General features: G+C 47.8%; 1 protein-coding gene across 4 annotated transcripts in view; it reads right to left on the reverse strand.

The window, feature by feature from the left end:
• HNRNPH1 (heterogeneous nuclear ribonucleoprotein H1) overlaps positions 1–27,359 on the reverse strand; it is a 262,634-nt gene that overhangs the window by 192,223 nt on the left and 43,052 nt on the right. For all 4 annotated transcript variants that reach the window (XM_030213130.1, XM_030213126.1, XM_030213127.1 and 1 more), the window contains exons 4-6: positions 12,032–12,175; positions 8,291–8,429; positions 7,210–7,376 (exon numbers count right to left, since the gene is read on the reverse strand). In XM_030213130.1, the coding sequence (XP_030068990.1) occupies positions 7,210–7,376; positions 8,291–8,429; positions 12,032–12,175 (450 nt within the window). The remainder of the gene's footprint in view (positions 1–7,209; positions 7,377–8,290; positions 8,430–12,031; positions 12,176–27,359) is intronic.

Raw genomic sequence — 27,359 nt, forward strand, 5'->3', positions numbered from 1 at the left:
TCATATATACATACGATTCAAACAGAAGAGGGCACAATGGGCACTAAACTGGAGGACATAAAGGATACTTTTCACAAATATTATCAGCGGTTATATCAAGCTGAAGAAATAGCAACCCCACAAGCCACCCAGGAATATTTAGCACAGGCGATACTTCCAAGATTGACAACTGGGGAGGCAGAGGCTTTATCTGATGCAATCACCTTAGAAGAGGTACAATGGGCTATCCAGGACCTACCGAATGGGAAAGCCCCGGGGCCCGATGGCTACACAAATAAGTTTTATAAAAAATATAGTAAAATTCTGGCCCCGCTATTAGTCCGAGTATTTAATGAAATGGAGCCCCATTTGGAGTTGCCATATTCATGGCGGCTAGCAGGCATAACACTCATTCTGAAGCCAGGCAAAGATCCCCATAGATGTGAGTCATACCGTCCGATTTCTCTCCTGGGGACGGACTATAAAATTTTCACAAAAATCCTAGCCCACCGACTGCAACGGGTTATGCCGAAATTGGTGCATGGGGACCAAACGGGTTTCATAAGTGGGAGACAGACTTTCGATAATATTCGTAGAGCCATACACTTGATCTATGAGGCAGGAGATACAGAACAGCCGATGTTGGTATTATCTCTCGACGCCGAAAAGGCATTTGATCGGGTTCAGTGGCAATTCATGTTTTCAGTATTGGAAAAGATAGGTATTACAGGAAGATTCATCTCATGGCTGACATTACTATATTTGAACCCTATAGCTTTTCTACAAATTAATGGATCCAGATCTGATTTAATCCACCTTGAGAGGGGTACTCGTCAGGGATGTGCGTTGTCTCCATTATTATTCGCACTTACAATGGAACCGCTGGCTCAACATATTAGACAGCACGTAGATATACATGGCCTGACCATAGGGGAGGAGACACACAAGATTATGTTGTTTGCAGACGACATCTTGCTTACACTGACATCTCCACAGGAATCACTGCCACGGGTAATGCAGTGTTTACAACAATATGGGACGATGGCAGGATTCCGGGTGAACATGGATAAGTCAGAGATCATGAGGGTAGGCCTCTCCAATGAGATGACACTGGCGTTAAGCCAAAAGTATCCCTTTCGATGGGTCAATCGATATTTGCGATATTTAGGGGTTAACCTTACAGCTAAATTAGTAGATTTGTATGAGGCTAATTTCCCACAAAAAATCAGGGAATTGTTAGGGGAATTGGAGAGATGGGAAGGGTTAGAACTATCATGGATAGGAAGGATTTCGGCAATAAAAATGATGCTCCTACCAAAGATTTTATATCTATTTATAGCATTGCCCCTACCGATTCCAAACCACTTCTTTCGTCACCTGCAGCGCAAAGTATTCGCATATATTTGGCAACACAAACCGCCTAGGGTGAGGGCAGACATCATGTTTCAGCCAAAGGATAAAGGGGGCATGGGGGTACCTAACTTTAAACAATATTATCAAGCAGCTCAGCTGAGGGTATTAGCGTGGTGGGGTTCCAATCTCTCAACTCCTTGGATACAAATTGAGAAATACTGGTTGAAGATAGAGAGACCAGATGCCATATTATGGGCTCCACAGAATCAATTGCTAACATGCATTCGACGGGCGCCCCCCGCAATACGGTTTCCCCTTCAGACTTGGAATATGTTGCGACAGAAACTCCTTCCGGGCAGGAAACACTTTAGACGAATGAAAATACAGACAGCTATGGGATGTCCCATAGGAGCAACAGACAATGTGTTCCGAATCTGGAAGCAGAAAGGGCTGGTAGCAATACATCAAGTTTGGGAAGAGGGGAACATGGTACCATTTGCAGACCTCCAAGAGGAATTCGAACTCCCTGTGTCCCACCTATATCACTACCAGAGGATTAGGGATTACATACAACGAAAAGCTAAAAGAGAGCTCACCCTTGAGGAAACAGCCCTAGAAAAGGCTATAGGAGGGGGAAGTCAGAGGGGATGTATTTCCCGTCTATATAGAGCGTTGGGATCCCATTTAAACCCACTAGAACGTTACACTCAGAGATGGGAAAAGGTTATGCAACAGAAGTATGACAGTAACAGTTGGGAAAAAGCACTGAGTTACCTGCTTAAAATATCTATTTCTAGCTCTTTAATTGAGAATGGTTATAAGATGTTGTACCAGTGGTACCTGACACCCAATAAGGTAGCAAGAATGTATAAGAAAGAAAGTAGCTGGTGCTGGAGAGGATGTAAAGAGACTGGAGATATGGCACATATTTGGTGGATATGCCCTAAAGCGCAGGCATACTGGCTAGAAATAATTAAGACATTAGAGAAATTCTTGGGGAGCCATTATCCACTGAGGATGGAGACATGTCTATTGCAATTCCAACCGGCAGGCATAAACTCAATAGCACATCGCTGGCGTCGATGTGGCTAGTAGCAGGAAAAATCGTATTAGCCTCAGCATGGAAACAACCTCTTTTGCCGCCGGTGATAAGGGTGGTACATAAAATGGACTATGTCTACCAAATGACTAAGTTGACAGCAATAAAGACAGGAAGGATTACACAATTCTATAAACAATGGGACAAATATACAGCCTGGAGGTTGAAGGATGGAGTGGACTTGGATGCGCCCAGACTAATAACAGCTCCATGACTTGGTTATAGAGTAAAGATATATCATGAACCTATACCGGTTATTAGCCACATTAGGGGGAGGATGGGGGGAGGGGGGCAATGTAATAGAAGTATGGTTAAGTTGTGATTATCAGCATTTGTGATAAATATGTAAAAACTTCAATAAAAATATTAAAAAAAAAAAAAAAAGAGTTACGTTCAAAAGTTTACTGTTTTGCTGTCGGATAAAGATAACTAAGTTCTCAGACACTGAGGCGAAATTGAACAACAACCTACCGGCATGCGTGGATGGACAGTTTGAATGCAGCTATTCCTGGTTCACGCCGCATTTGGCAGACTGAGATGCACAGCTGCTACAAATTCTACCCTTGTCGGGAGTACTAGGACTGGAGAACACAGCCAGAGGATGGTATAAGATAGGAGAGTAAAGACTGAATGCATGAGGGGTTGTTGTAAGGTAAAGCATTACGCAAAATTTAGGAATATTAGATTGGGGGTGTTGTTAGTTACTGTTGTTTACATGAGGGGATCTGGGTGTACGGAAAGAGTGTGTGAGGGGTAGTAATAGGAATAATGTGTATAGTAGCATACTAAGGAGGGAGGGGGGGGTCCAAGTTTTTGTTCTGGTACAGTTAAGACGGGAGGAGTGTTCGGGAGGTGTTAAATGTGACTGGTTCCTATTTTGGGAACGCTGGGAAAGGGGTTATTGGGTAGATCCATTCCGGATGTCCCCCATTTGGCACAAATCTGAAGATAAACTTCTTCTGCCAGTTCCCATTCCGCCGGGGCGATTTGATGCCTACTGAGAAAATTGGCTTGCACGTTGCTCTGACCTGCTATGTGAGCTGCTGACAGAAGCTGCAAGTGGAGCTCGGCCCAGTGGCAAATCTGAGCGGCCTTCGCAGCCAGGGCCCTGCACTGAGTGCCGCCCTGACGATTTATGTAGGCCATCGCTGTCGTGTTGTCTGACAGGACCCGGACAGCAAGCCCCTTCAGAGTCTTTTGAAAGGCCATAAGAGCCTTGCCAAGCGACTGAAGGAGCACCAGGCTTCCACGGTTGTCCACTGACCCTGAGCATAACTTCCCTGGCAATGCGCTCCCCAGCCCAAAAGGCTGGCATCTGTTATCACCAGGCACCAAGAAGGAAGCGCAAGCTGCATTCTTTGGTGCAGCATCCTGTCAGAGAGCCACCACTCCATACTGAGCCGGGCCGCAGGGAGCCACGTTAGTCTGCACTGATATTCCTGGGAAATCAGAGACTATTGTTGAAGCAGGGCAATCTGCAGAGGCCTCATATGCGCCCTCACCCAAGTAACCACCTCCAAGGTGGCCGTCATCGACCTCAGCAGCTGGACAAAGTCCCAAGCTCGCGGGCAAGGCATCCGCAGGAGCAGATGGACCTGATTCTGAAGCTTGCACCGCCTTTGGTCGTGAAGACAGACAAACCCCGTGGCCATGTCGAACCGGAACCCCAAATACTCGAGAGACAGAGGGGGTGAGGTGACGTTTGGGTATATTGACCACCCAGCCTAGCGCCCGCAGGACAGTAACCACTCTGGCTGTGGCAAGACGACTTTCGATTGCCGAATCCGCTCTGATGAGCCAGTCATCGAGATAAGGGTGAACTCTGACACCCTCTCACCTGAGACAGGCAGCTATGACCACCATTACCTTGGAAAATTACAGGGAGCTGTAGCTAGGCTGAAAGGCAAGGCCCGAAACTGGAAATGTTGTCCCAACACTGCAGATCGGAGAACCGCTGATGCGGGGGCCAGACAGGAACGTGCAAATACTCTTCTTTTAGGTCCAGAGACGTGAGAAACTCTCCTGGCTGTACCGCCGCAATGACAGTGCGAAAAGTGTCGTGCTCTGAGGGCCTCGTTGATTCTTCGTAAGTTGAGGATCGGTCTGAAAGACCCGCCTTTTTCGAGGCACGACAAAATTAATGGAATAGCGGCCGCAGCTGCGTTATCCTCTACCGCCGCCCGTTTTATGGCAGTACCGCATCGGGACTCCACAAACAACGTCTCTCACCAGGGCACCGAATTCCAGTCGGTAACCTTCTATGATCAGGTCCATATGTGCTAATTTTTGTGTATACCCTACTTTCATTTGTACCTGTGTTCTTCAGGGCACAGACCGTATAAGTCTGCCCAGCACTATCCCCGCCTCCCAACCACCAGCCCCGGCACAGACAGGACCCACTGATCAGAGGTAATCTTGGTTCACTCCTCTAGAAAGAAGGAAAGATGTCCTCCTATTGCAAGCATGGAGGAGTGGACCGGCGTCCCATCATTGTGGACGCCCCTGAACTCCTGGCCTTGAACCGGCCCCGTTCCTCTGCTGAAAACGGGCATGTTGAGAAAACCCAACAGAGCGCCCTGGGCGATACCTGCGAGCTTCACGGAAGCAAGGTCTGAAAGAGAAGGGAAACATAGGACCCTTGGAAGAAGGCCTCGGCCTATCCTCAGGTAACCGCTGGGGCTTAGAGTCCCCCAGGTCTTTCACAATCTTCTCCAATTCCTCTCCAAATAACAGGAGGCCCCGAAAGGGTAACCTCACCAGCCTTTGCTTAGAGGCCACGTCAGCTGCCCAATGTCGTTGCCAAAGAAGGTGGCGGGCAGAAACCGCCACAGACATCTGTTTAGCAGAAGCTCTGACAAGAGCATATAGGGCGTCAGCCAAAAATGACAGGGCCGACTCCATCCGCGGGGCAACCTCAGAGAGGGACCTCGCACCATCTGCGGGCTGTTCCACTGCCTGTTGTAACCAGGAAAGACATGCCCGGGCTGCACAGGAACTGCAAATAGACGCCCTTAAGGCAAGGCCCGCAATTTCAAAGGACCGCTTCAGCGCAGATTCCAGCTGCCGGTCCTACATGTTTTTCAAAGCGACCCCTCCCTCTACTGGGAGAGTGGTCTTTTTAGTCACCACCGTGACCAACGCATCCATTTTAGGCATCCCTAAAGGGGCCAAGTTTTCCTCACGCACAGGGTAAAGCTGACCCATAGCCCTGGCCACTTTCAAAGGCCCATCGGGGTCAGACCATTGAGCTGAAATAAGCTCTAGGATGGAGTCATGCACCGGAAAGGCCCGAGTAGGCTTCTTAGTACTCGCCATCCTAAGATTAACAGAGGAGGCCTTGCCTTCAGCAGGATCATCAATCGAGAGGGCCTGCAAGGCGTCAGTAATGAGAGCTGGCAGCTCATCGCGGTGGAAAATCCGAACCGCACTGGGATCATCCAAATCCAGTGGCAAACAGGCATCCTCCTCTGGATCATCCATCCCTGAGGGTCTGCCAGACCCCTCAGCCCGAGCACGGGGGGGGGGGGGGGGGGGGGGGGGGGATATGCACCACTTTCAGACGGGGAATATACCCGTCTATGTTTAGCGTGTTTCCAACGCTCGTGGGAGGAAATAGCATCTGAAGTCATCCCCGGGGCATCAACACCCGGAGGGAACCCAGGATGTAAAGCAGTGCGAGACACCTGCAGCAGAGCTCTTTTCAGCATGAAGGCTTTATGCATTAAAAGCACAGGGAAGAAAAACTCACCCTGACCCTCCGCCTCCGAATTAGGAGAAACGGATGTTGGAGCTCCTTTGGCAGCCTCTAAATGAGGCGTCCCCCTACACTCAGACTCTTCCGCAACCGCGAGGGTCGAGACATGCGATGTTTCCAAAATGGCGCCCGCTGCCAGCGCCATCGAGCAGGAAGAATCATCACTCGGCATGCTCGTACTAGCGCATCTAAGAAGCACGTTTTGCACAGCCCCGCTGCTGATCTGCACTTACCACAACGGGAGCAGCGCTTAACTCCTTCAAGCAGCCATCACCCAACTGGATGGAAATATAGCAATAAAATGGCGGCTTCGCACCAAAACTTACCACGTTCGGAACGGCATCTATGGGACCTCGGAGGAGGAGCTGGGCACCACTCTCACCTCAGAACCCCGAGTCAACGAGCTCTGGTCAAGCTGCACAGAACCAGAATGTCTGGAAAAAGCCTCAGCAATAGCCACGCTGTAAAAGCGCGCACTTTTTTTTTTTTTTTACGCTGTGAGGAAAGTTGGAGGCAGGCAGCAACGGAGGGACTCTGGGAGGAGGGGGGAATGGTAAGGCAGGGAAAGGGTGAACCTATATGCCTTTAAAGTGGGCACCACCAGCCACAACACCCCTGCTCAACTGGCAAAGCACAGGAGCCATCCCAGGCAGAAATCCAGGAGCTGATCAAGCTACGTCCACACCTGCTGGGAGACAGAGAAATACTGAAGGCAGTTAGGGCTAGCCGTCCAAGGGTCACTGTGGTTTTTCAGTGTTCTCTATCTCCACCTGCTGGTAGGCGGATACAACCCATCAGTTAATGGATTCATCTGCTGCTGCTGACAAGGAAAGGTGGTTACCAGCAAAGTGATAACCAGATGTGACCCATTACCTGCTTTTCACACTTCCCGCCACTCTCAAAACTACATTAGGGGAATGAGGAAGGAGAGAAAAAAAAGTTTGTACAACTTGTTAGGATTCTTTTCATGTGGAATTCAGCACATGACGTTAAATTGCTCAGAAGCTCCGAAACATTTACATACCTCCACCATAACTTCGCCTCATCCTATCAAAGCCTCTACCCATGTTATAGCCTCTTCCAACCCCTGGCCTATCGTAAGGCCCAGGCCGCTGCATGGCCATGAGTTTCCGAGGAGGATCATAGTGCGTGCGCACTTCCGCTCTACTGCTCTTGAAAATTTCAATGTACCTAGAACATTGTTCATGCAGGGGGAAAAAAAAAATTAGTCCAATATTCAGAACTTAACATGTTAAATATTTAATTTATGCAATTTTAAGTCTAGTCTTGGCCATAGAAGTCAAAACACAAGAACTCAAATTTAAAAGTACGGAGAGTAAATAAATTTTAAAATATTTCATCTCTTCAAAATTAGTTTGCAGATGTTCCCAATGTCTCCTTCATACAATGCAGTATCCCAGCCTTAAGGGTGGGGGAGCAAACTCTCCAGCTCTTCAGACACACAAACTGGTCAAGTCACAAAAATTGGGAGGGAGCAAAGTCCACTCAACTCACAGTATAAATCATGCCAAGGTGGCGGTTTTTGTAAAGCAATAGGCACATGGGTTAAAAGTTAGCCTTCACTAAGATTTCAGCCCATGAAAATGCCATTTTCAGCTCTGCACATTTGCCACCATAACTAAGTCAGAATGCAGCATAGGCAAGTGCAAGCTTCAATAGAAAAATTAGTCACAAATTGAAACTGAAAGAAAACCTGTTTGTGATAATATATTGAAAGCGATGCCTGTTTTTGTACTGCAGTTTTTAAAATCAGAAGTGTTGCATTTTCAATTCATTAAACAATTTTAGAAACGATCAGATTTTCTTATGGCAATGTGAGGTGACTGAGTGTTTAAAAAATGTATAAAAATTTTGAAGCAACACTGTCAATGATTTATGTACAACTAATCCATTACAAATTCATTTATGTGTAACAATGTGATGAACATGGCAAAATGCACTGTGTAAAGAGTTGGCTTTAAGTTCATAATTATATAAAAGCCTTACTAAAACAGCATAAAATGTGAAAGATATATTGTGTAAGGACATGACTTAGTTGCATACCATAAGAAAAGCGATTTTACCAACCAACCATCCATCCCCACCTGTGCCCTATTCTTTCCTTGTGTTTCTTTAGAGCCTTTTCAGCTATTTCCTGTGAAGCAAACTGCACGAAGGCCTCCCCCGTACTCCTCCCCTGGAAGTCCACCGGCAATGTTATCCCATTTGGCACGATTTCCAACCCTTCAACCCAAGGACAAATAACCCCAGTAGGGGGCAATATTAACATCACAAGCCCAGTCATGGTTCTCTCTTATTGCTTTAAAAAAGACAGACATTTACATTTCCAAGTGCATGGCAAGTTTGTACTCAAGATTACTAAAAAAAATCATAAATCACATACGAGTCCATACAAATAGTTCAACACACCCTGCTAAGGCACTGGAATACAATACTATGACAAGCTATTAACACAGGGTGTGTTAAAAATACACAGAAGTTTTATATGCTAAAAATAAAAGGAAGCAGATACTTAGTGAAATTCTCTAGCATTAATGTTTATGTAACCTGTTCCATATTACAAAAAATGTTTTACAGAATTTTAAAATTTAATACAAATGTTTCTGCAATAAAAACTAAGGCAGCTAATGTACGAAGTTGAGAAAAACTTTTTAAAAATAGCTCAATACCATGAGAAAGGTTTCTCAGAGTACTGAGTCTTTTGTGATTTTCAATGAAGTCAACACTTAATACCTCCTTGCCTGTAGTTCAAATTTGCAGGGAGGAGGAGGAAGAAAACCAGGCCTTTTTTTTTTTAATACACTCATGCAAATAGCTACTATGAAATTTGCCAATGAACCAGTCTTGTCAAGCTGAAAATGATTCAGTTTTGCATAAATTTCACAAATGGCTTCTCATGCAGAACATATATGTAAAAAGCAAACAGAATGCTATTTGCCATTTGCACTGTTCACAGCTTAGTACATCAGCCTAAAGTATCCAAGCTATCAATGGTACAAAAACGTTTTAAATGTTGACAGCTACTTAATGTTTACAAATGTAACTTGCAGTACTTTAAAACAGCGCTGCATAGTTAGTAAGTACTATAAACCCAAAGGCTTCATTACAAAACCTATACAATTTTTTGACTCACAAAGGGGAAGTCAAAATGAAAACGGTAGCATGTTTCAACCAGTAAGGCAAAGACAAGAAATATGCTTGTGGGCCTGGCCTTGAATATGAACACAAGAAAAATCTCTCCTGTTCTTAAACAGTTGCAATCAAAGTCCACTTGTATATCTAAGAGCCACTACTACACTTGTATTATACCATTAAAAAATGCAATTTGGTACTAAAGTCAGATTACACAAAAGACTAGGGGCACTGAGCATCTAGGTCCCAAGGATCAAAGAAAATTAGACATTCACCCACATATGTAAGTTTACTCGTTTTGCTTTTACTTCATCTCTCAAATGACACCATAACAGAGGCCTGTGGAGACTGCTCTAAACACAGCCAGCAAGTGTCACTTCTAAACAGACTTCATCTTATGCTGTCCTCAGGACAACCTTTCTGATGACTATTCTACAGCAACAGTATCATACATATCTCTGCCAATGCAGCCATGATCATAACCCTTGACTAGTGCTGGGAAGGACTGTTTTGTCTATATTCCTTTGGGTTTTCAGCTCAACTGGAAAAGACCTCTAAAAATATGGCTACAGCACCGTGAGCCTTTGTATTTAGAGTACTGCCCATTTTTACCCCCCCCCCCCCCAAAAAAAAAAAACCCCAACTATTTAGCCCAATAATAAAAGCAACTGTGTCAGTTCCTGCTACATCAAGGTATGTGCATGCCCAATTTTTTCATCACTGGTGTGTATTTGCTATAGGGTTCCCTCCACCTATAGACTTAGAACTGCCTCCACAGACCTCATCCATTTAACTCAAGGAAGAGAAGTAAATCTCAGCTCATAAACCAAACCCTGGCTCTTACATGACAGCATGCAGCACTGAGCAAGCCTTTAGGCAAGCATATTTAGTTAGTTTAATAATGAACTTTAAGCACATACAAGTCTAGAGACATTTAAAAAAATGCTCGTTTTGCAAATAAATATTGGTGAATATATTTAAGTCTACAGCAAGCACTTTATGTTAGGAACAAAGAACTCTAGAGTACCAAATTAGTAAATATTTGAATAGGTAATATACAACTATAGAAACAGATGGATGAACAGTCAGTACCTGAGAGGACACCAACAGTTCTATCATTACAATTACACATTAAGTATCAGACCAAAGCCCAACATGGGGCATGAATCCACGGCTATTTCTTCCCACATTTTAAACTGCATGCTCTATGCCACCAGAAAGAAAATCATATATAGTGTAATACAACTTATATTCAAGGTTAGTTAGCAAGGCATGCTGGAAAACTACTAAGTTCCTCACATTCTGGAGTCTTTGAACATATCAACACCTACAAAACTTGGCAATAGATGGAACAAACAGCATTAAAGAGGAACAAAACATCCATGTTATTATATAAAGCATTTGCCTTACTCGAGGAAAGAGCCGAAATGTGCCCCTGTGAAAGATTAATATTGTGTGCATGAACAGCTGCCATCATTGGTTTCTACTGCAAACAGACTTAATACCAGACAGCACTTTAAACATTGTAATAACGCAAATACAATAAAAACAAATGTTTCATTATTAGAGCATTCAGATAAGATTTGTTTTCAGAAGTCACTGGAGCTTACTTTCAAGCAAGAGAAAAACAACAATACTTCTACAATTTTTAACATACATCTCATGCTTTCAAACCTGCTGACAAAGTTGTCAGTAGCTCTTGGACAAAGACCATTAGGTATACAGCCTCTTGGTATAGCATATATTTAAATCACTACTCAATCCAAAACCATTTTATATATGCATTTTCACTTTAGATTGGATTATATTTATGAACCAAGTAAGATTATATACTGTATCGAGGAGTTTTTAAAGTGTGGGAAGAGATATTAGCAATCACCAAGTCATAATTCCATGTACAGATTTAGGTATTTTTACTCCCACAGCAGTTGTACAACACACAATGAATGCAAGTCAGACAGCTCAATTAGTTCTTTCAACCAAGATAATACGGTCCGAGCCTTATAACGGTAACTTCTAAAACACAACTTTAAAAAAAAGTAACCATGCATAACATATATATTTTTTAGGCAAACATACATTAGTGAGTTCAATTACAATTCGTACTTATTCAATTTAATAAATCCCAAAATATACAAAATCAACAGTGATGTGCATTTGTGGGCACACATTCAGTATGTTAGTGCATCGTAATTCTATTTTACATGCACTAAATTTAATGCCCACTAACCTATGAACTAATGAATTTTAACCAATTTTGTATGTTGCTTTTTGGTTTTTTTTTTTTTTTTTTTAAACAAAATGAAAACCGGTAAAGTACCCAAATTTTTCAAAACTGAACTTACAATTTTTGATATGTGCACATTCTTAATAGCCAATTATTGAATGTTTACCTCCATATAAATGTCAAATGATGTCTAATAATTAACAAAGACTTTGTATTCTTGGCATGTAGAAGTGGAAATAAGATGTTCAAGTCTAAGGAGCAAAACCAGTCACCTCAAAACTAAACAACTCATCCCACTAGACTAAAAGGAAAAAAAAAATCAGAAACCTAATTGTCAGTCTTCAGATTTGCAATACTAAATGTTTATAAAAAACACTAACAAGTCAAACAGATCAGATAAGTTGATTACTGTGCAGCACAGAACTGTAAGGAATTTGATGTTCATGTTTTGGAACCTGTGGCATACCTGAAAAGAACTGCACAATTTCTTCCTTGCTACAGCCAAAGGGAAGTCCTCTTAGACGTACAAAGCCATCATTAGCAGTATCAGGGCTGTTGGGACCCGTGTGTTTCAGAACCCAATCCATTTCAACGCTGTTAGACTTGAACACTGCAAGAGGTGTTCAAAATTATCCATACTTAAATACCATATCATGTTAACTCACATATCTCTGTGGGGTCATTTATAGATTCTGAAGAATGGGGATGGAAAGACAAGGAAGCAAGGCGAAATTAGTCCTTAATTGCTAATTTGCTTTCCTTTAGTCCCTCCGGACCGGCCCTGCGAGTGACTGACTGGTTGTGCACACCTTCCAGCAGGTGGAGACTGAGAACTCTGACTCATCCGAGCGCACCAATAAGAGCCCTTGCTAAGTTGAGAAGACTCCAGTATCCAGTAACAAAGCAAAAAGTAAGACATAACTGTGCACCTGAGAACCTGAGCAGCCAAAGACACAAGACTAATAACAAATCCATATGACAAAGCCATGCCCCACTTAGGCACTAGAATATAGCATGAAAACAGTATAAAGCATATAAAAATTGTGGGGGGGGGAGGGGGTTTAAACAACAAAAAGAACAATAACCGACAAGATGACTCTCCTCAAGAGAAAAAACCCCCCCGCGCTCTTTGAAAAAAAAAAAAAAATGTGCCACAGAAAATATATGTATCTGTAAGGGAGGGATCTGGGCCAGTCCAAAGGAACTAAAGCAAAGCAAATTAGCAGGTAAGGACTAATTTATCCTTCCTTAGTGTGCCTTCGGACTGGCCCAACTGATGGGAAGTTACAGAGCAGTGAAGTCATGGGTGGGACCCCAGCAACCCCGCTGTAAGAACCTACACCTTGGATATGATATCTTGACAGCCCTGAATCTCCAAACTGTAATGCTTGGGAAAAGAATGCAACAAGGACCAAGTTGCTGCTCTGCAGATTGCCAACAGGTGAACCAAACACTGCTCAGCCCCCTGGTAGAGTGGGCCTTTACCTTGGGAGACGGTTTGCCTGCCAACAGATAAGCAAAAGTAATAACCTCCTTTAGCCAACGAGAAATAGTGGGCTTTGATGCCGCCAGCCCCTTCCGGGATACCCCAATGAGCACAAACAAGTGATCTGTCTGCCTAAACTCTTATGTGAGAATCAAACAATTTGACAGCCCTCCTAACATCAAGACACTTGAGGCGACATTGCTCCTCCAACCCTGGCGAAGACCCCAGGACAGGCAAAATGATCGCCTGAGAAACATGAAAACATGACAAGACCTTGGGAATGAAGGAAAGAACCGAGCTCAAAACCACTCAGTCCTTTGCGAATTCCAAAAACAGGGACAGACAACTCCGAAACTCTCCTAGCTACTACTACTACTACTTATTTCTATAGCGCTACCGGATGTACGCAGCGCTTCACACTTGAACATGGAGAGACAGTCCCTGCTCAATAGAGCTTAATCTAATTACGACAGACAGGACAAGTAAGGGATAAGGGTTAGGACAGACAGGACATATCAGGGATAGGAGACAGATGAAGGGTTAGGTTTAGGTGTTAAAAGCAGCATCAAAGAGGTGGGTTTTTAGCTTAGATTTGAAGATGGCCAGAGATGAGGCTTGGTGTACTGGCTCAGGAAGTTTATTCCAGGCATACAGTGCAGCAAGATAGAAGGAACGGAGTCTAGCGTTAGCAGTGGAGGAGAAGGGTGCAGATAAGAGAGATCTGCCCAGTGAGCGGAGTTCCCGGGGAGGAGTGTAGGGAGAGATGAGAGTGGAGAGATACTGAGGAGCTGCAGAGTGAATGTATTTGTAAGTCAGTAAGAGGAGTTTGAACTGAATGCGTAACGGATAGGGAGCCAATGAAGTGACTTGAGGAGAGGGCTAATATGAGCATAACAACACTGGCGGAATATTAGTTGTGCAGCAGAATTTTGAACAGATTGAAGAGGAGAGAGATGGCTCAGTGGGAGACCTGTGAGAAGCAAGTTGCAGTAGTCTAAGCGGGAGGTGATAAGAGTGTGGATGAGGGTTCTGGTTGCATACTCAGAAAGGAAAGGGCGAATTTTGGTGATGTTATAGAGGAAGAAACGACAGGTTTTAGCAGTCTGTTGAATATGTAACGCGAAGGAGAGGGAGGAGTCGAAGATGACCCCAAGGTTATGTGCTGATGAGACGGGAAGGATGAGCATGTTATCCACAGAAATAGAGAAAGGGGGGAGAGGAGAGGTCGACTTAGGTGGAAAGAAGCTCGGTCTTGGTCATATTTAGCTTCAGATGGCGGTGAAACATCCAGGCAGCAATGTCAGACAGGCATGCTGAAACTTTGGCCTGGATGCCTGCCGAGATTTCTGGTGTAGAGAGGTAGATCTGGGAGTCGTCGGCGTAAAGATGATACTGAAAACCATGGGATGAGATCAGAGTATCAAGCGAAGAAGTATACAGATGGTGTGATAAATAAGAGGCTGTCCTAGCCGGGGCAGGCCCCTAGATGGCGCTGTTCCCCTAAAAATGTCCAGGATGTCTGGGGTAGGCCACTAGAGGGCGCTAGAATAGATGGGAGGTCGCTAGGACCGGGGAGAGCCCTTGGAGGTCCACAGGTGCAGGCGGTTATGGGCTGAGTCCTGTGTAGCTAATTAACCACTTTATACCCCACCTGAGATGTGAAAGGAAAAGGAGAGAGCTGTTAGCTGAAGAAGGAGAGAATCCCCCTGGAAAGAACTGGCTAAACCCTAGGGACTTGTGGTGGACTGTGTGCTCAAGGAAGAAAAACAGGCTGGGGTAAGAAATCCCTAAAGCATTAGTGTTGGGCTGTGTAGCCTCAGTACTTAGAGGAACTGTGTGTTCAAAGAAAGGACTGGATGTCCAAGGAAGGAAGGACTGGATGTCCAAAGAAGAAGTAGGGCTGTGTGTCCCAGTACTGAGAAGCAGGCTGCAAAGCCTGGGGTTAGAAGTCCCCAAAGTATTGAGGTTAATGCTGAGCCCAGGAATTTGTGTAGGGAGGCTCAGTGTGAAGATATGTAAATGTATAAAGTATTTAAGCTAGAAGAACTGTGCCCAGGGGCTGGAATAAAAAATTGCCTGAATATGCTGTTTGTAAGACCTGTTTAATTTTGCCTCTGGAGAACCAGGTCACCCTGAGCTTGAAAGGATAACATGCTAATCTGCATACAATTTGCATACTGAGAACCAGCTCACCCTGAGTGAGAAAGGGGCCCAGGAGCTTGAGGTTGGATTTCTCAGGATGCTGGGAAGAGACTGTTTGGAGTCCTGTTCAGAGGCCATAGGCCAGTGAGGCCTGATGGAGAGTGGGAGCAGAAGCCTCATCTTCACAATGGAGAAGTGTAGAGGTCCCAGGACAGATCCCTGAGGTACACCCACTGACAGCGGGATAGAAGACGAGGAGGTTCCACCAGAGTGTACGCTAAAAGTACGTTTGGAGAGATAATTAGAAAACCAAGAAAAAACAGAGCCTTGAAAACCAAGTGAGGATAGCGTATTGAGGAGTAAGCTGTGATCGACTGTGTCAAAAGCAGCAGACAGATCAAGAAGGATGAGGATAGAATAAAGCCCTTTGGATCTGGCCTGGAGCAGGTCGTTGGAGACTTTGGTAAGCGCCGTTTCGGTTGAATGACAGGGGTGAAAGCCAGATTGAAGTGGATCAAGAATTGCTTTAGATGATAGGAAGTCGAGGCAACGATGGTGAACAGCACGGTCACGCATCTTGGATAGGATAGGGAGGAGGGAGATGGGGCGATAGTTGGAGGGACAGGTAGGGTCCAATGAGGGTTTCTTTAGGAGTGTTGTTACTACGGCATGTTTGAAGGCATCGGGAACAGTCGCAGTGGAAAGTGAAAGATTGAGGATATGACAGATGAAAGGGATGACAGTGGGTGAGATAGTGTTGAGTAGATGAGTGAGAATAGGGTCAGAGGAGCAGGTGGTTAGTTTTGCGGAAGAGAGGAGTGTAGTTTCGTCTTCAGTGATTTCAGGAAAGGAAGAAAAGGAGACGGGGTTGGGGGGTTGAGAGAATGGACTAAGGGAGGGAGAGGTGGGGGTGAACTGGTTGAGAATTCAAGTTTAATCTTGTGGACCTTATCGTGGAAGTACTCAGCTAGAGTCTTGGGAGAAAGTGAGGGGGGGGTTGGAGGAGAAGGCACTTTGGGAAGAGAGTTGAGAGTGGCGAAGAGGCGTCGAGGGTTTGAGCCAAGAGAGTTTGTCAACTGGATGTAATAGTCCTGTTTGGCGAGGAAAAGAGCAGACTGGAAGGAGGTCAGCAAGAATTTGAAATGTATGAAGTCAGCACGGGCACGAGATTTTAGCCAGAGGCGTTCGGCAGAGCGGGCGCAGGAACGTAAGTAGCGGATTGTAGAGGTCAGCTAAGGCTAGGGTTTGGTACGTTTTACAGGACGAGGCATGGGAGGCGCGAGAGAGTGTCCAACGCAGAGGAGAGAATAGTGTTATAGGCCGAGACAGCCTCACTGACGGACTTGGATACAACAGCGGTAGAGAAGAGATTTGAGACGCTGGAGGATAGGGTCGAAGGGTCGATAGCCTGAAGATTCCTAAACGTGTTGCTTAGGATTGGACGTGCCTGGGGAGGAGGGTGTTTAAGTGTGAAAGTTATCAGATGATGGTCGGAGAGGGGAAGAGGTGAGGCGCAGAAATGGGAGAGTGAGCAGTTTGAGGAGAGGATAAGATCGAGACAGTGGCCATTCTGGTGAGTCAGGGCAGTGGAGCACAGTTGGAAAAACCACCTTGAGAATCAAATCCTTCAAAGTACAGGAAGTCAAATGTTCAAAAGGCTAACGCGACAAGGTCGAACCAAATTAAGGTCCCACAATGGAAAAATAGACTGCGCGGGAGGCCGGACAAGACTTGCCGCCGCCCCCCCCCCCCCCCCCTGCTAAAAAATTAGCTACATCCAGATGAGAAGCCAAGGACCTACCCTGGACCCGACCCCTAAAGCAGGATAAAGCCGCAAACTGAACCTTAGGTTTGGCTCCGTCCTCCTTTTCTCGAGCCCCCCTTGCAAAAAATCCAGACTCTGCGCAATGGAGGCCCAAAAGGGGGAAATACAAATTTGCCACACCACACCTCAAACACTCTCCAAGTCTGAACATAATTAAAAGAAGTGGCTACCACCCCTGCTGAGTAACCCCTCTTAGTCAACCTCGCCCACTCAAGAGCCAAGCCATAAGACAAAGATCGACCAGGGTCTGGATGTACTACCAGTCCCTGAACCAACAGCCCGCATCCTCCAAAAACTTGAGTGGAGACTGAACGATCAGGCTCTGAAGGTTGGCATACTAGGGTCTGCAAGGCCAGTACGGGGCTATCACAACCATTTGACCACTGTGCGCTTCTACTTTTTGGATTAGGTGACCTATCAGAGGCCACAGAGGAAAGGCATTCAGTAAGCCCCTCTGTCATGGTTGGAACAGCACATCAATGCCCAGAGCCTTCGCACTGGCCGCCGAGGCAAACAGATCCATGACCGGAGGCCCCTCGCAATGCACCACTGCTTGAAATGCGTTGTCGCTGAAAGCCCACTGCCCGGGATCCAGAACATTTTGGCTGAGAAAGTCCACCTGTACATTTTCTACTCCTGTTAGTTGAGCAGCCGAGCGCGCCAGAAGATGAATCTCCGCCCAGCTGAAGACTTCTTGTACCCAGTTGATGATACACATATACTACTACCGTGGCATTGTCAGACATGATGCGCACTGGTTGTCCTTCCAGGAGGGGAAAGAAAACGCTTGCAGTACCCAGCATATTGCCCTCGTCTTTAAGAGACTGATCGAGCTGGTCGCCTCCTCTGGCGTCCACATTCCTTGTGCATATTCTCCCAGACAATGGGCTCCCCAGCCCTTCAGGCTGGCATTCGTTGTAACCACTGTGGAGCATCCAGAGGCATTCCCTTGGATAGGTTGGACGTCCGAAGCCACCAAAGGAGACTGCCTCACTCTTGTACCAGAAGCAGCAGTTTCTTCCAAAGAGGACCCCCCCCTGGGGGGGCCACCTGGACAGCAGGGACCTTTGAAGCAACCTCATATGGGTCCTGGTCCAGGGCACCGCCTCTATCGTAGCCGCCATGGACCCTAGGACCTGAAGATAGCCTCTCGCTGACGGTCAAAAAGACTGGCAAACAAGCGGCTGCTACTTGATAACCTGAGCCTCTGTAAGGAATACCCAACATCTGAATGTCAAAGCGAATCCCCAGGTAACCCAGGGACTGTGAGGGCTGCCAACGACTTCTGGAAGTTGACTACCCAACCGAGAGATTGGAGAAACTGAACAACCCTCTGTAACCTGGAGACTCTCCCGGAAAGACTTGGCTCTGATGAGCCAGTCATCCAGGTAAGGGTGAACCAAAATCCCTGAGAGCCACCACCACTACCACCATCACTTTGGTAAAGGTTTGGGGAGCCGTTCCTAGGCCAAATGGCAAAGCCTGAAATTGGAAATGCTGCCCGAGAATGGCAAAGTGCAGAAAACGCTGGTGTAACGGACAGATCGGGATATGAAGATAAGCTTCTGTCAGATCTAGAGCAGTCAAGAACTCTCTAGGCCTGACTGCTACAATCACCAGAGGGTCTCCATACGAAAGGAAAAGAATTTGAGAGCCCAACTGACTGCTTTGAGATCCAGAATCGTTCAGAATGAACCTTCCTTCTTGAGTACGACAAAATTAATGGAATACCGCCCCTGTGAGTTCTGCTGCAGGAACGGGACAAACGGCTTGGAGTCTGAGAAGCCTTCCCAGAGTACCCTTGACAATGGCTGCCTTGGAGTGGGATCAGCAAGATGACTCCAGAAATGCGTCTGACGAGGGGGGCCCAAACTCTAAGGCGTACCCTTCTCGAATAACCTCTAAGACCCATTGATCGGAGGTAATCTGGGCTCCCACAGGAACCAGAGGCTGGGCCCCAACACCCTCATTGAGAGGGATGGGAGACTGGAAAGAGACTCCTGAATCCTTGCCTCCTCTACAAGCCCAATGAAAGGACTGATTTCTTTTGAAGAAGCGCGACTGTTGTGCCGGAGCTGCCTTGCCCGACCAGAAGCATTGGAAGTAACGTCCTTGACTCCTACCCGAGAACAGACCACAACTCGACTTATTAGGACAGTCTTCCAGGAGTCTTGGGACCTTAGTTTCCCCATACACTGCAAACAACTTTTCTAAATCCTCACCGAATAACAAACCCTTGGAAAAGAAACTTGCTGAGCTTAGACTTAGAAGCGGCATCCGCCAACCAACCTCTCAGCCAAAGAGATTGCCTGTCGGCCACTGCCAAAGCCATAGACTTAGCCAACGCTCGCAACAGATTGTAGAGGACGTCTGCTAAAAAAGCTGAACCCATCTCCAGCTTAGCCACCTCCGAGTCTATAAAAGACAAGTCATCCAAAAGCCTGTCAAGCACCTTCTCAGACCCCGAAAGCAAGCTCTAGTTACCAAGGACCCACAAATGGCAACTTGCACTGCTAAGGCCAAAACATCAAAACTACTTTTGAGTAACGCTTCCAGCCGCCATCTTGCACATCCGTAATCACCCCCATCTACAGGCACTGTATTGCGTTTCATGAATGCCGAAACTACCATCTACTACAGGAGGCGTTAAAAGAATGTCAGCTTCCAGGACTGGATAAAGATGGACCATTAATTTGGCAGGTCTGAACACTGAGTCCGGGGCCTCCCACTGAGCCTGAATTACATCTACGATATCCTGATGCATGGGAAAAGTGCTCCCTGGCTTGCAGACTCCTTTTAAGCGGCAGTCCACCTTGCAAGGCACCGAAGCTGAAGGTTCTTCCTCTTTGAAACGTAAAGTGGAAGATACCAAGGAAATTAATTACTGAAGATCTTCCTTGTGAAAAATCCTAAGCACAGAAGGAGCCTCCAGAGGGATAAGGGAATCCATCTCAGAACTTAAATGACCCAAGTCTTCCCCTAAGGCATTACCCTTGAGAAGATTCCTGGTCTGTAAGGCAGGGCATGTCGTGCTCTGGGTCTGAATCCAAACCTTTGTCCAGATTCCAGGACCTTCTAGGCCTTTTTGATGCCACAACCTGACCTTATCCAAGGTTTTCTGCAGAAGTGGAATGGGGATTCGACTCATGCAACAAAAAGGCTTTGTACAGTTGCATAACATACTCCAGGGGAAATCCTCCCTCAGAGCTGGCAGGCAGAAGAGAAAGCCCTCCAGTTTGAGCCTGCCCAGGAGGAGGGGCGCAGGAGACAGATCATTGACAAAATGGCGGCGGTTCCTGCCAAAACAAGAACCACAGGCACCTCACTGTGTATCACCGAGTCAACCCCCCGGAGGAACTTAAAACCGCGGTAGAGGGGCCTGGACCCAACACTCCCTCTATCATGGTGCAAAACTTACAAAGCCCGCTCATCCCCACAGAGCCAAAGCTTCTCTGCCACGCCAGCAGGATAGCTGCGACACAGCTTGTACTCCCCGCTTTTTTTTTTTTTAAACGCCACTAGCGAACTGCAGAAAGGAGCCTAGAACCAGTGAAAGCTAGAAATAGAGAGGAGAGCCACTCTGCCTGTCTGCCGCCCTTATCTTTAAGGGCTTTTGACTGCTTTTTTTTTTTTTTTTTTTTAACACAGAGAAAACACGGATGCCTCTCCTATGCTCTGAAACTCTTCCCTCAAAGAGTCTGAGGCACTAACAAACCCACAGTGAGCAAAGTGCAGGGAGGACTTGGGTGGAGGGACCCGGCCCTCTGGGTGCGAAACCCCCAAGGCAACAAGGAGCCCCCTCGGAACTCTGCCTCTAATCTAGGTTCCCAGCAACAGAGCAAAAGGTGCACAGAGACATGGGGGGGGGGGGGGGGGGGGTTCCTTTCTTTCTTTTAAACCAGAAACAGAGAACAAACTAAGAGAACAATGTAGAAAGAAGAGAGACTGACAGGGCTCACCACCTTCCACCTGCTGCAGACTGAGAATACTGGTATCTTCTCAACTTAGCTAGGGCTCTTGTTGGCTCTCTCAGACGAGTCAGAATTCTCAATCTCCACCTGCTCGAAGGAGTGCACAACCCGTCAGCCACTTGCTGGGCCAGTCCAAAGGGATGCTAAGGAGTGGATGTTTAAAATGTAGCTTCTAAGGCCCACTGGTGTAAACTTCACTAATGAGATTAGAATGCCATGTATCTGTTTCATACGTGCTGAGGTAACATTTACAAATATTTAAGGTGGTGAGATTGTGGCTCATATGCCAACACATTAGGGGCATTTGTACACAGTACATTAAAACTTTTAAATGCACCTTTAAATACATTGCCCTGTCCCCGCCCCACCATGCCAAGACATTAGTTCTGTCTTACCTGATAGCGAAAGATACATACCTGTAGCAGGTATTCTCTGAGGACAGCAGGCTGATTGTTCTCACGACTGGGTGACGTCCACGGCAGCCCCCTCCAACCGGAAGAGTTTCAGAGCAAACTGAAAAACGTCCCGCGCACGGGGCACGCCCACCGTGCATGCGCGCCCGTGCGCTCCCGCTCCGTTAAAATACAGTAGCAAAGAAAAGAAATTACAACTCCAAGGGGAGGAGGGAGGGTAGGTGAGAACAATCAGCCTGCTGTCCTCGGAGAATACCTGCTACAGGTATGTATCTTTCGCTTTTTCCGAGGACAAGCAAGCTGATTGCTCTCACGACTGGGGTATCCCTAGCTACCAGGCTCACTCAAAACAACAAAGAGGGTCAATTGGGCCTCGCAACGGCGAGGACATAACAAAAATTGACCTACGAAGAACAACACAGAGTGCAGCCTGAACAGAATAAAAACTGGGCCTAGGGGGGTGGAGTTGGATTCTAAACCCCGAACAGATTCTGCAGCACCGACTGCCCAAACCGACTGTCGCGTCGGGTATCCTGCTGGAGGCAGTAATGAGATGTGAATTTGTGGACTGATGACCACGTCGCAGCCTTGCAAACCTCTTCAATAGTGGCGGACTTCAAGTGGGCCACTGACGCCGCCATGGCTCTTAACACTATGAGCCGTGACAAGACCCTCAAGAGCCAGCCCAGCCTGGGCATAAGTGAAGGAAATGCAATCTGCTAGCCAATTGGAGATAGTATGTTTCCCGACAGCAACTCCCTTCCTGTTGGGGTCAAAAGAAACAAACATTTGGGCGGACTATCTGTGGGGGCTTGTCCAGTCCAGGTAAAGGCCAATGCTCTCTTCCAGTCCAATGTGTGCAACTGACGTTCAGCAGGGCGGGTATGAGGACGGGGAAAAAATGTTGGCAAGACAATTGACAGGTTCAGATGGAACTCCGACACCACCTTCGGCAAGAACATAGGGTGCATGAGGAGGACTACTCTGTTATGATGAAATTTGGTATAGGGAGCATGAGCTACCAAGGCTTGGAGCTCACTGACTCTACGAGCTGAAGTAACAGCCACCAAGAAAATTACCTTCCAGGTCATGTACTTCAGATGGCAGGAATTCAGTGGCTCAACAGGAGGTTTCATCAGCTGGGTGAGAACGACGATGAGATCCCATGACAGTAGGAGGTTTGACAGGGGGCTTTGACAAAAGCAAACCTCTCAAAGCGAACGACCAAAGGCTGACCAGAGATAGGCTTACCCTCCACACGATAATGATAAGCACTAATTGCACTAAGATGAACTCTTACGGAGTTGGTCTTAAGACCAGACTCGCACAAGTGCAGAAGATATTCAAGCAGGATCTGTGTAGGACAAGAGCGAGGATCTAGGGCCTTGCTGTCACACCAGACAGCAAACCTCCTCCATTTAAAAGAGTAACTCTTTTTAGTGGAATCTTTCCTGGAAGCAAGCAAGACTCGGGAGACACCCTCCGAAAGACCCAAGGAGACAAAGTCTACGCTCTCAACATCCAGGCCGTGAGACCCAGGGACCGGAGGTTGGGATGCAGAAGCGCCCCCTCATTCTGAGTAATGAGGGTTGGAAAACACTCCAATCGCCACGGTTCTTCGGAGGACAACTCCAGAAGAAGTGGGAACCAAATCTGACGCGGCCAGAAGGGAGCGATCAGAATCATGCTTCCACGATCCTGCTTGAGTTTCAGCAGTCTTCCCCACCAAAGGTATGGGAGGATATGCATACAGGAGGCCCTTGCCCCAATGTAGGAGACAGGCATCCAACGCTAGTCTGCCGTGGGCCTGAAGCCTGGAACAGAACTGAGGGACCTTGTGATTGAGTCGAGTGGCGAAGAGATCCACCAAGGGGGTGCCCCACGCTTGGAAGATCTGACGTACCACTTTGGAGTTGAGAGACCACTCGTGAGGTTGCATTATCTTGTTTAACCTGTCGGCCAGACTGTTGTTTACACCTGACAGATAGATGGCTTGGTGAAACATGCTGTGCCGGCGAGCCCAAAGCCACATCTGAACGGCTTCCTGACACAGGGGGCGAGATCCAGTGCCTCCCTGCTTGTTGATGTAGTACATGGCAACCTGATTGTCTGAATTTGAATAATTTGATTGGACAGCTGATCTCTGAAAGCCTTTAGCATGTTGCAGACCGCTCTCAACTCCAGGAGGTTGATCTGAAGACTGGTTTCCTGGAGGGACCAAACTCCTTGAGTGTGGAGCCCATCGACATGAGCTCCCCACCCCAGAAGAGACGCATCTGTCATCAGCACCTTTTGTGGCTGAGGAATTTGAAAGGGACGTCCCAAGGTCAAATTGGATCAAATTGTCCACCAATAGAGGGAATTGAGAAACACTGTGTACAACTAGATAACATCCTTTAGATTCCCCGAAGCTTGACATCACTGGGAAGCTGGGGTCCATTGAGCTGATCTCATGTGAAGGCGGGCCATGGGAGTCACATGAACTGTGGAGGCCATATGGCCCAGCAATCTCAACATCTGCCGAGCTGTGATCTGCTGAGACGCTCTGACCCAAGAAACGAGGGACAAAAGATTGTCTGCCCTCACCTCGGGGAGGTAGGCATGAGCCGCCCGTGAGTCCAGTAGAGCTCCTATGAATTCTAGTTGTTGAACTGGAAGAAGATGGGACTTTGGATAATTTAGAACAAACCCTAATAGCTCCAGGAGTTGAATAGTCATCTGCATTGACTGTAGAGCTCCTGCCTCCGAGGTGCTCTTCACTAGCCAATCGTCGAGATAAGGGTACACATGCAACCCCAGCTTGCGCAGCAACGCCGCAACCACCACGAGGCATTTTGTCAACACCCGTGGCGCAGAGGCGAGCCCAAAGGGCAGCACACAATACTGAAAGTGCTGTGTTCCCAGACGGAATCGCAGATACTGTCTGTGAGCTGGCAGTATCGGGATGTGAGTATAAGCATCCTTTAAATCCAGGGAGCATAGCCAGTTTTTCTGAAACAGGGGAAGAAGGGTGCCCAGGGAAAGCATCCTGAACTTTTCTCGGACCAGGTCCCTCAGGTCTAGCATCCCCCCTGTCTTCTTTTCCACAAGGAAGTACCTGGAATAGAATCCCAGCCCTTCTTGCCCAGGTGGTACGGACTCGACCGCATTGGCGCTGAGAAGGGCGGAGAGTTCCTCTGCAAGTACCTGCCTGTGGTGGGAGCTGAAAGACTGAGCTCCCGGTGGACAATCTGGCGGAGTGGAGATCAAATTGAGGGCTTACCCGCACCACACTATTTGGAGAACCCACTGGTCAGAGGTTATGAGAGGCCACCTTTGTGAAAAAATTTTTACCTCTCCCCGACCGGCAGATCGTCTGGCACGGGCACTTTTACGGTGGCCATACTCTCCAGGCTCCAGTCAAAAGCCCATCCCCTGCTTTTGCTGGGGAGCCACAGGGGCCTGCTTGTTCGCACGTTGTTGACTCGAACAAGCGCACTGGGGTTGAGCCTGGGCAGACTGTCGGGAAGGAGGACTGTACCTACGCTTAGGGTAAGCGTAAGACGCAGTCTTTTTTCCCCCTGAAAAACCGTCTACCTGATGAGGTAGATGCTGAAGGCGCCCGGTGGGAGAGGTTGACGAGGGCGGTTTCCCGCTGGTGAAGCTGTTCGACCAATTGCTCGACTTTCTCACCAAAGAGGTTATCCCCCCGGCAAAGAACATCTGCCAGCCGCTGCTGGGGCCGATTGTCCAGGTCAGAGGCGCACAGCCATGAAAGTCTACGCATCACTATACCTTGGGCAGCAGATCTGGATGCAACATCACAATTGTCATAAATACCCCTGGACAGGAATTTATGACACGTCTTCAGCTGCCTGACCACCTCCTGAAAAGGCCTGGACTGCTCCAGAGGAAGCTTGTCAACCAGGTCCGCCAGTTGCCGCACATTGTTCCGCATGTAGAGCTGGTAAGACTGGATCTTGGTCACGAGCATGGAGGAATGATAGGCTTCCTCCCAAAAGAGTCCAGAGTGCAAGACTCGCTCCCCGGGGGCGCCGAGGCGGTATCCCTCGAACTCTTGGCTCTCTTGAGAGCAGAATCCACCACCGCAGAATCGTGTGGCAACTGAGTCCTCATCAACTCCGGTTCGCTGTGGATCCTATACTGGGACTCGGCTTTCTTGGGGATGGTGGAGTTAGATAAGGGCTTCAGCCAGTTCTGAAGCAGTGTCTCCTTTAGGACACTGTGCAACGGTACAGTGGAAGACTCTCTTGGTGGTGATGGATAGTCGAGGACTGAGCTCATCCACAGTAAGCAAGGGGAAGGGAATGCTCACAGATATATCCCTAACAAAGGAGGCAAAGGAAAGGCTCTCCGGTGGCGAAAGCTTCCTTTCTGGTGAAGGAGTGGGGTCAGAGGGAAGACCGCAGGACTCCTCGGAAGAGAAATACCTAGGGTCCTCCTCCTCCCCCCCCCCCCCCCCCCCACGAGGCCTCCTCCTCGGTGTCGGACATGAGCTCCCTGACTTCAGTCCGAAACTGGGCCCGTCTCGACTCAGAGGATCCCAGTCCTCGATGACATCGAGAGGTGGATTCCCGCACCGGGGAGGACGAAGCTCCCTCCATCGATGTCGAGTCCACCTGAGTGGCGGCCGACACCGATGCCGCAAGCGGTACCGGTGTCGACGACCGCATCACAGGGCCAGAGCCAACCAGCGCTTCAATCGACGGTGCCGAGAGCGCAAGCACCCCCTGCACCGGGAGAGACTGGTGCATCATCCCTTCCAGGATACCTGGAAGAATGGACCGGAGGTGCTCATCCAGGGTCTCTGTCGGGAAAAGCTGAGGGGCCGGTGCAGAAGTCAGAGATAGAATCTGCACGAGGCCAGGAGGCGGTACCGGACTGCCCGACGACCGACGCAACGACACGTCCTGGATGGAGGGGGAGCGGTCCTCCCAGCGTCGACGCTTCTCGGGGGCCGAGTCCCTCGACGCCCTGGAGCTCCTGGTACCATGAGAAGGGGGTGACCGATGACGATGCTTAGGTTGCTTGTTGCGATGCACGTCATCGGCGCACCACAGTACCGACGAGGACGTGGAATCCATACGCCTGCTCGGGATCGGGTCCGAAAAGGGTCGGTCCCGATGGGCCTGCACAGCAGGAACTGTCGAGGCAGGTAGAGGCCCACTCGACTGCTCACTGCTCCCAGCGAGAGGTGGTCTTCGGGCCTGTGGTACCTGCTTCTCCTGAGGTCGATGCCATATCCGGTGCCGAAGTCGACGCCTCCGGTGCCGAAGCTGTCGACGTGGACGCGGAAGAGCCAGGCCCAGCTCCAAAAAGATGATCCCGCTGAGCTTGTCTCGTTACCTGTGTCCGCTTTTTTAAGCCAAGACACAATTTACACACTTTGGGATTATGCTCAGGCCCGAGGCACTGAAGGCACCGAGCGTGGGTGTCGGAAAGCAAGATTGCCCTGCCGCAATGACCACACTTTTTGAAGCTGCTGGGAACCCTCGATGTCATCGACAGAAAAATCGCCGCGGCGAGGTCAAAGTCGATGGTGGCGGTGAAAAAAGCCATAAAAAAGGGAAAATGCGGACATGCAGCGACGGCGGCGAAAGAAAACTTAAGGCAGCCAAAACCTAAAAACTACGGGGAACAGGGGTTTTGTTTTGTTTTTTTTTTACTTTTAAGGAAGACGAAAAGAAAGAGCAAATGGCGCCACGAAACAAAGAAAAAAGCGATAAAATCGCTAAAATCGGTTTCCGAGGGCTGAGAGGAGACGGACGCAACGCAGTCTCTCTCCAAACGCGGAAAACGAAAAACTGAGCGGGAGCGCACAGGCGGGAAGACAGCCGCGCATGCAAGGTGGGTGTGCCCTGCACGCGGGACCTCCCGCAAGACGTTTTTCAGTTTGCTCTTAAACTCTTCCAGTTGGAGGGGGCTGCCGTGGACGTCACCCAGTCGTGAGAACAAAC

The sequence above is a fragment of the Microcaecilia unicolor genome, chromosome 8 (assembly GCF_901765095.1).
Source record: "Microcaecilia unicolor chromosome 8, aMicUni1.1, whole genome shotgun sequence".
NCBI classification, from domain to species: Eukaryota; Metazoa; Chordata; class Amphibia; order Gymnophiona; family Siphonopidae; genus Microcaecilia; species Microcaecilia unicolor.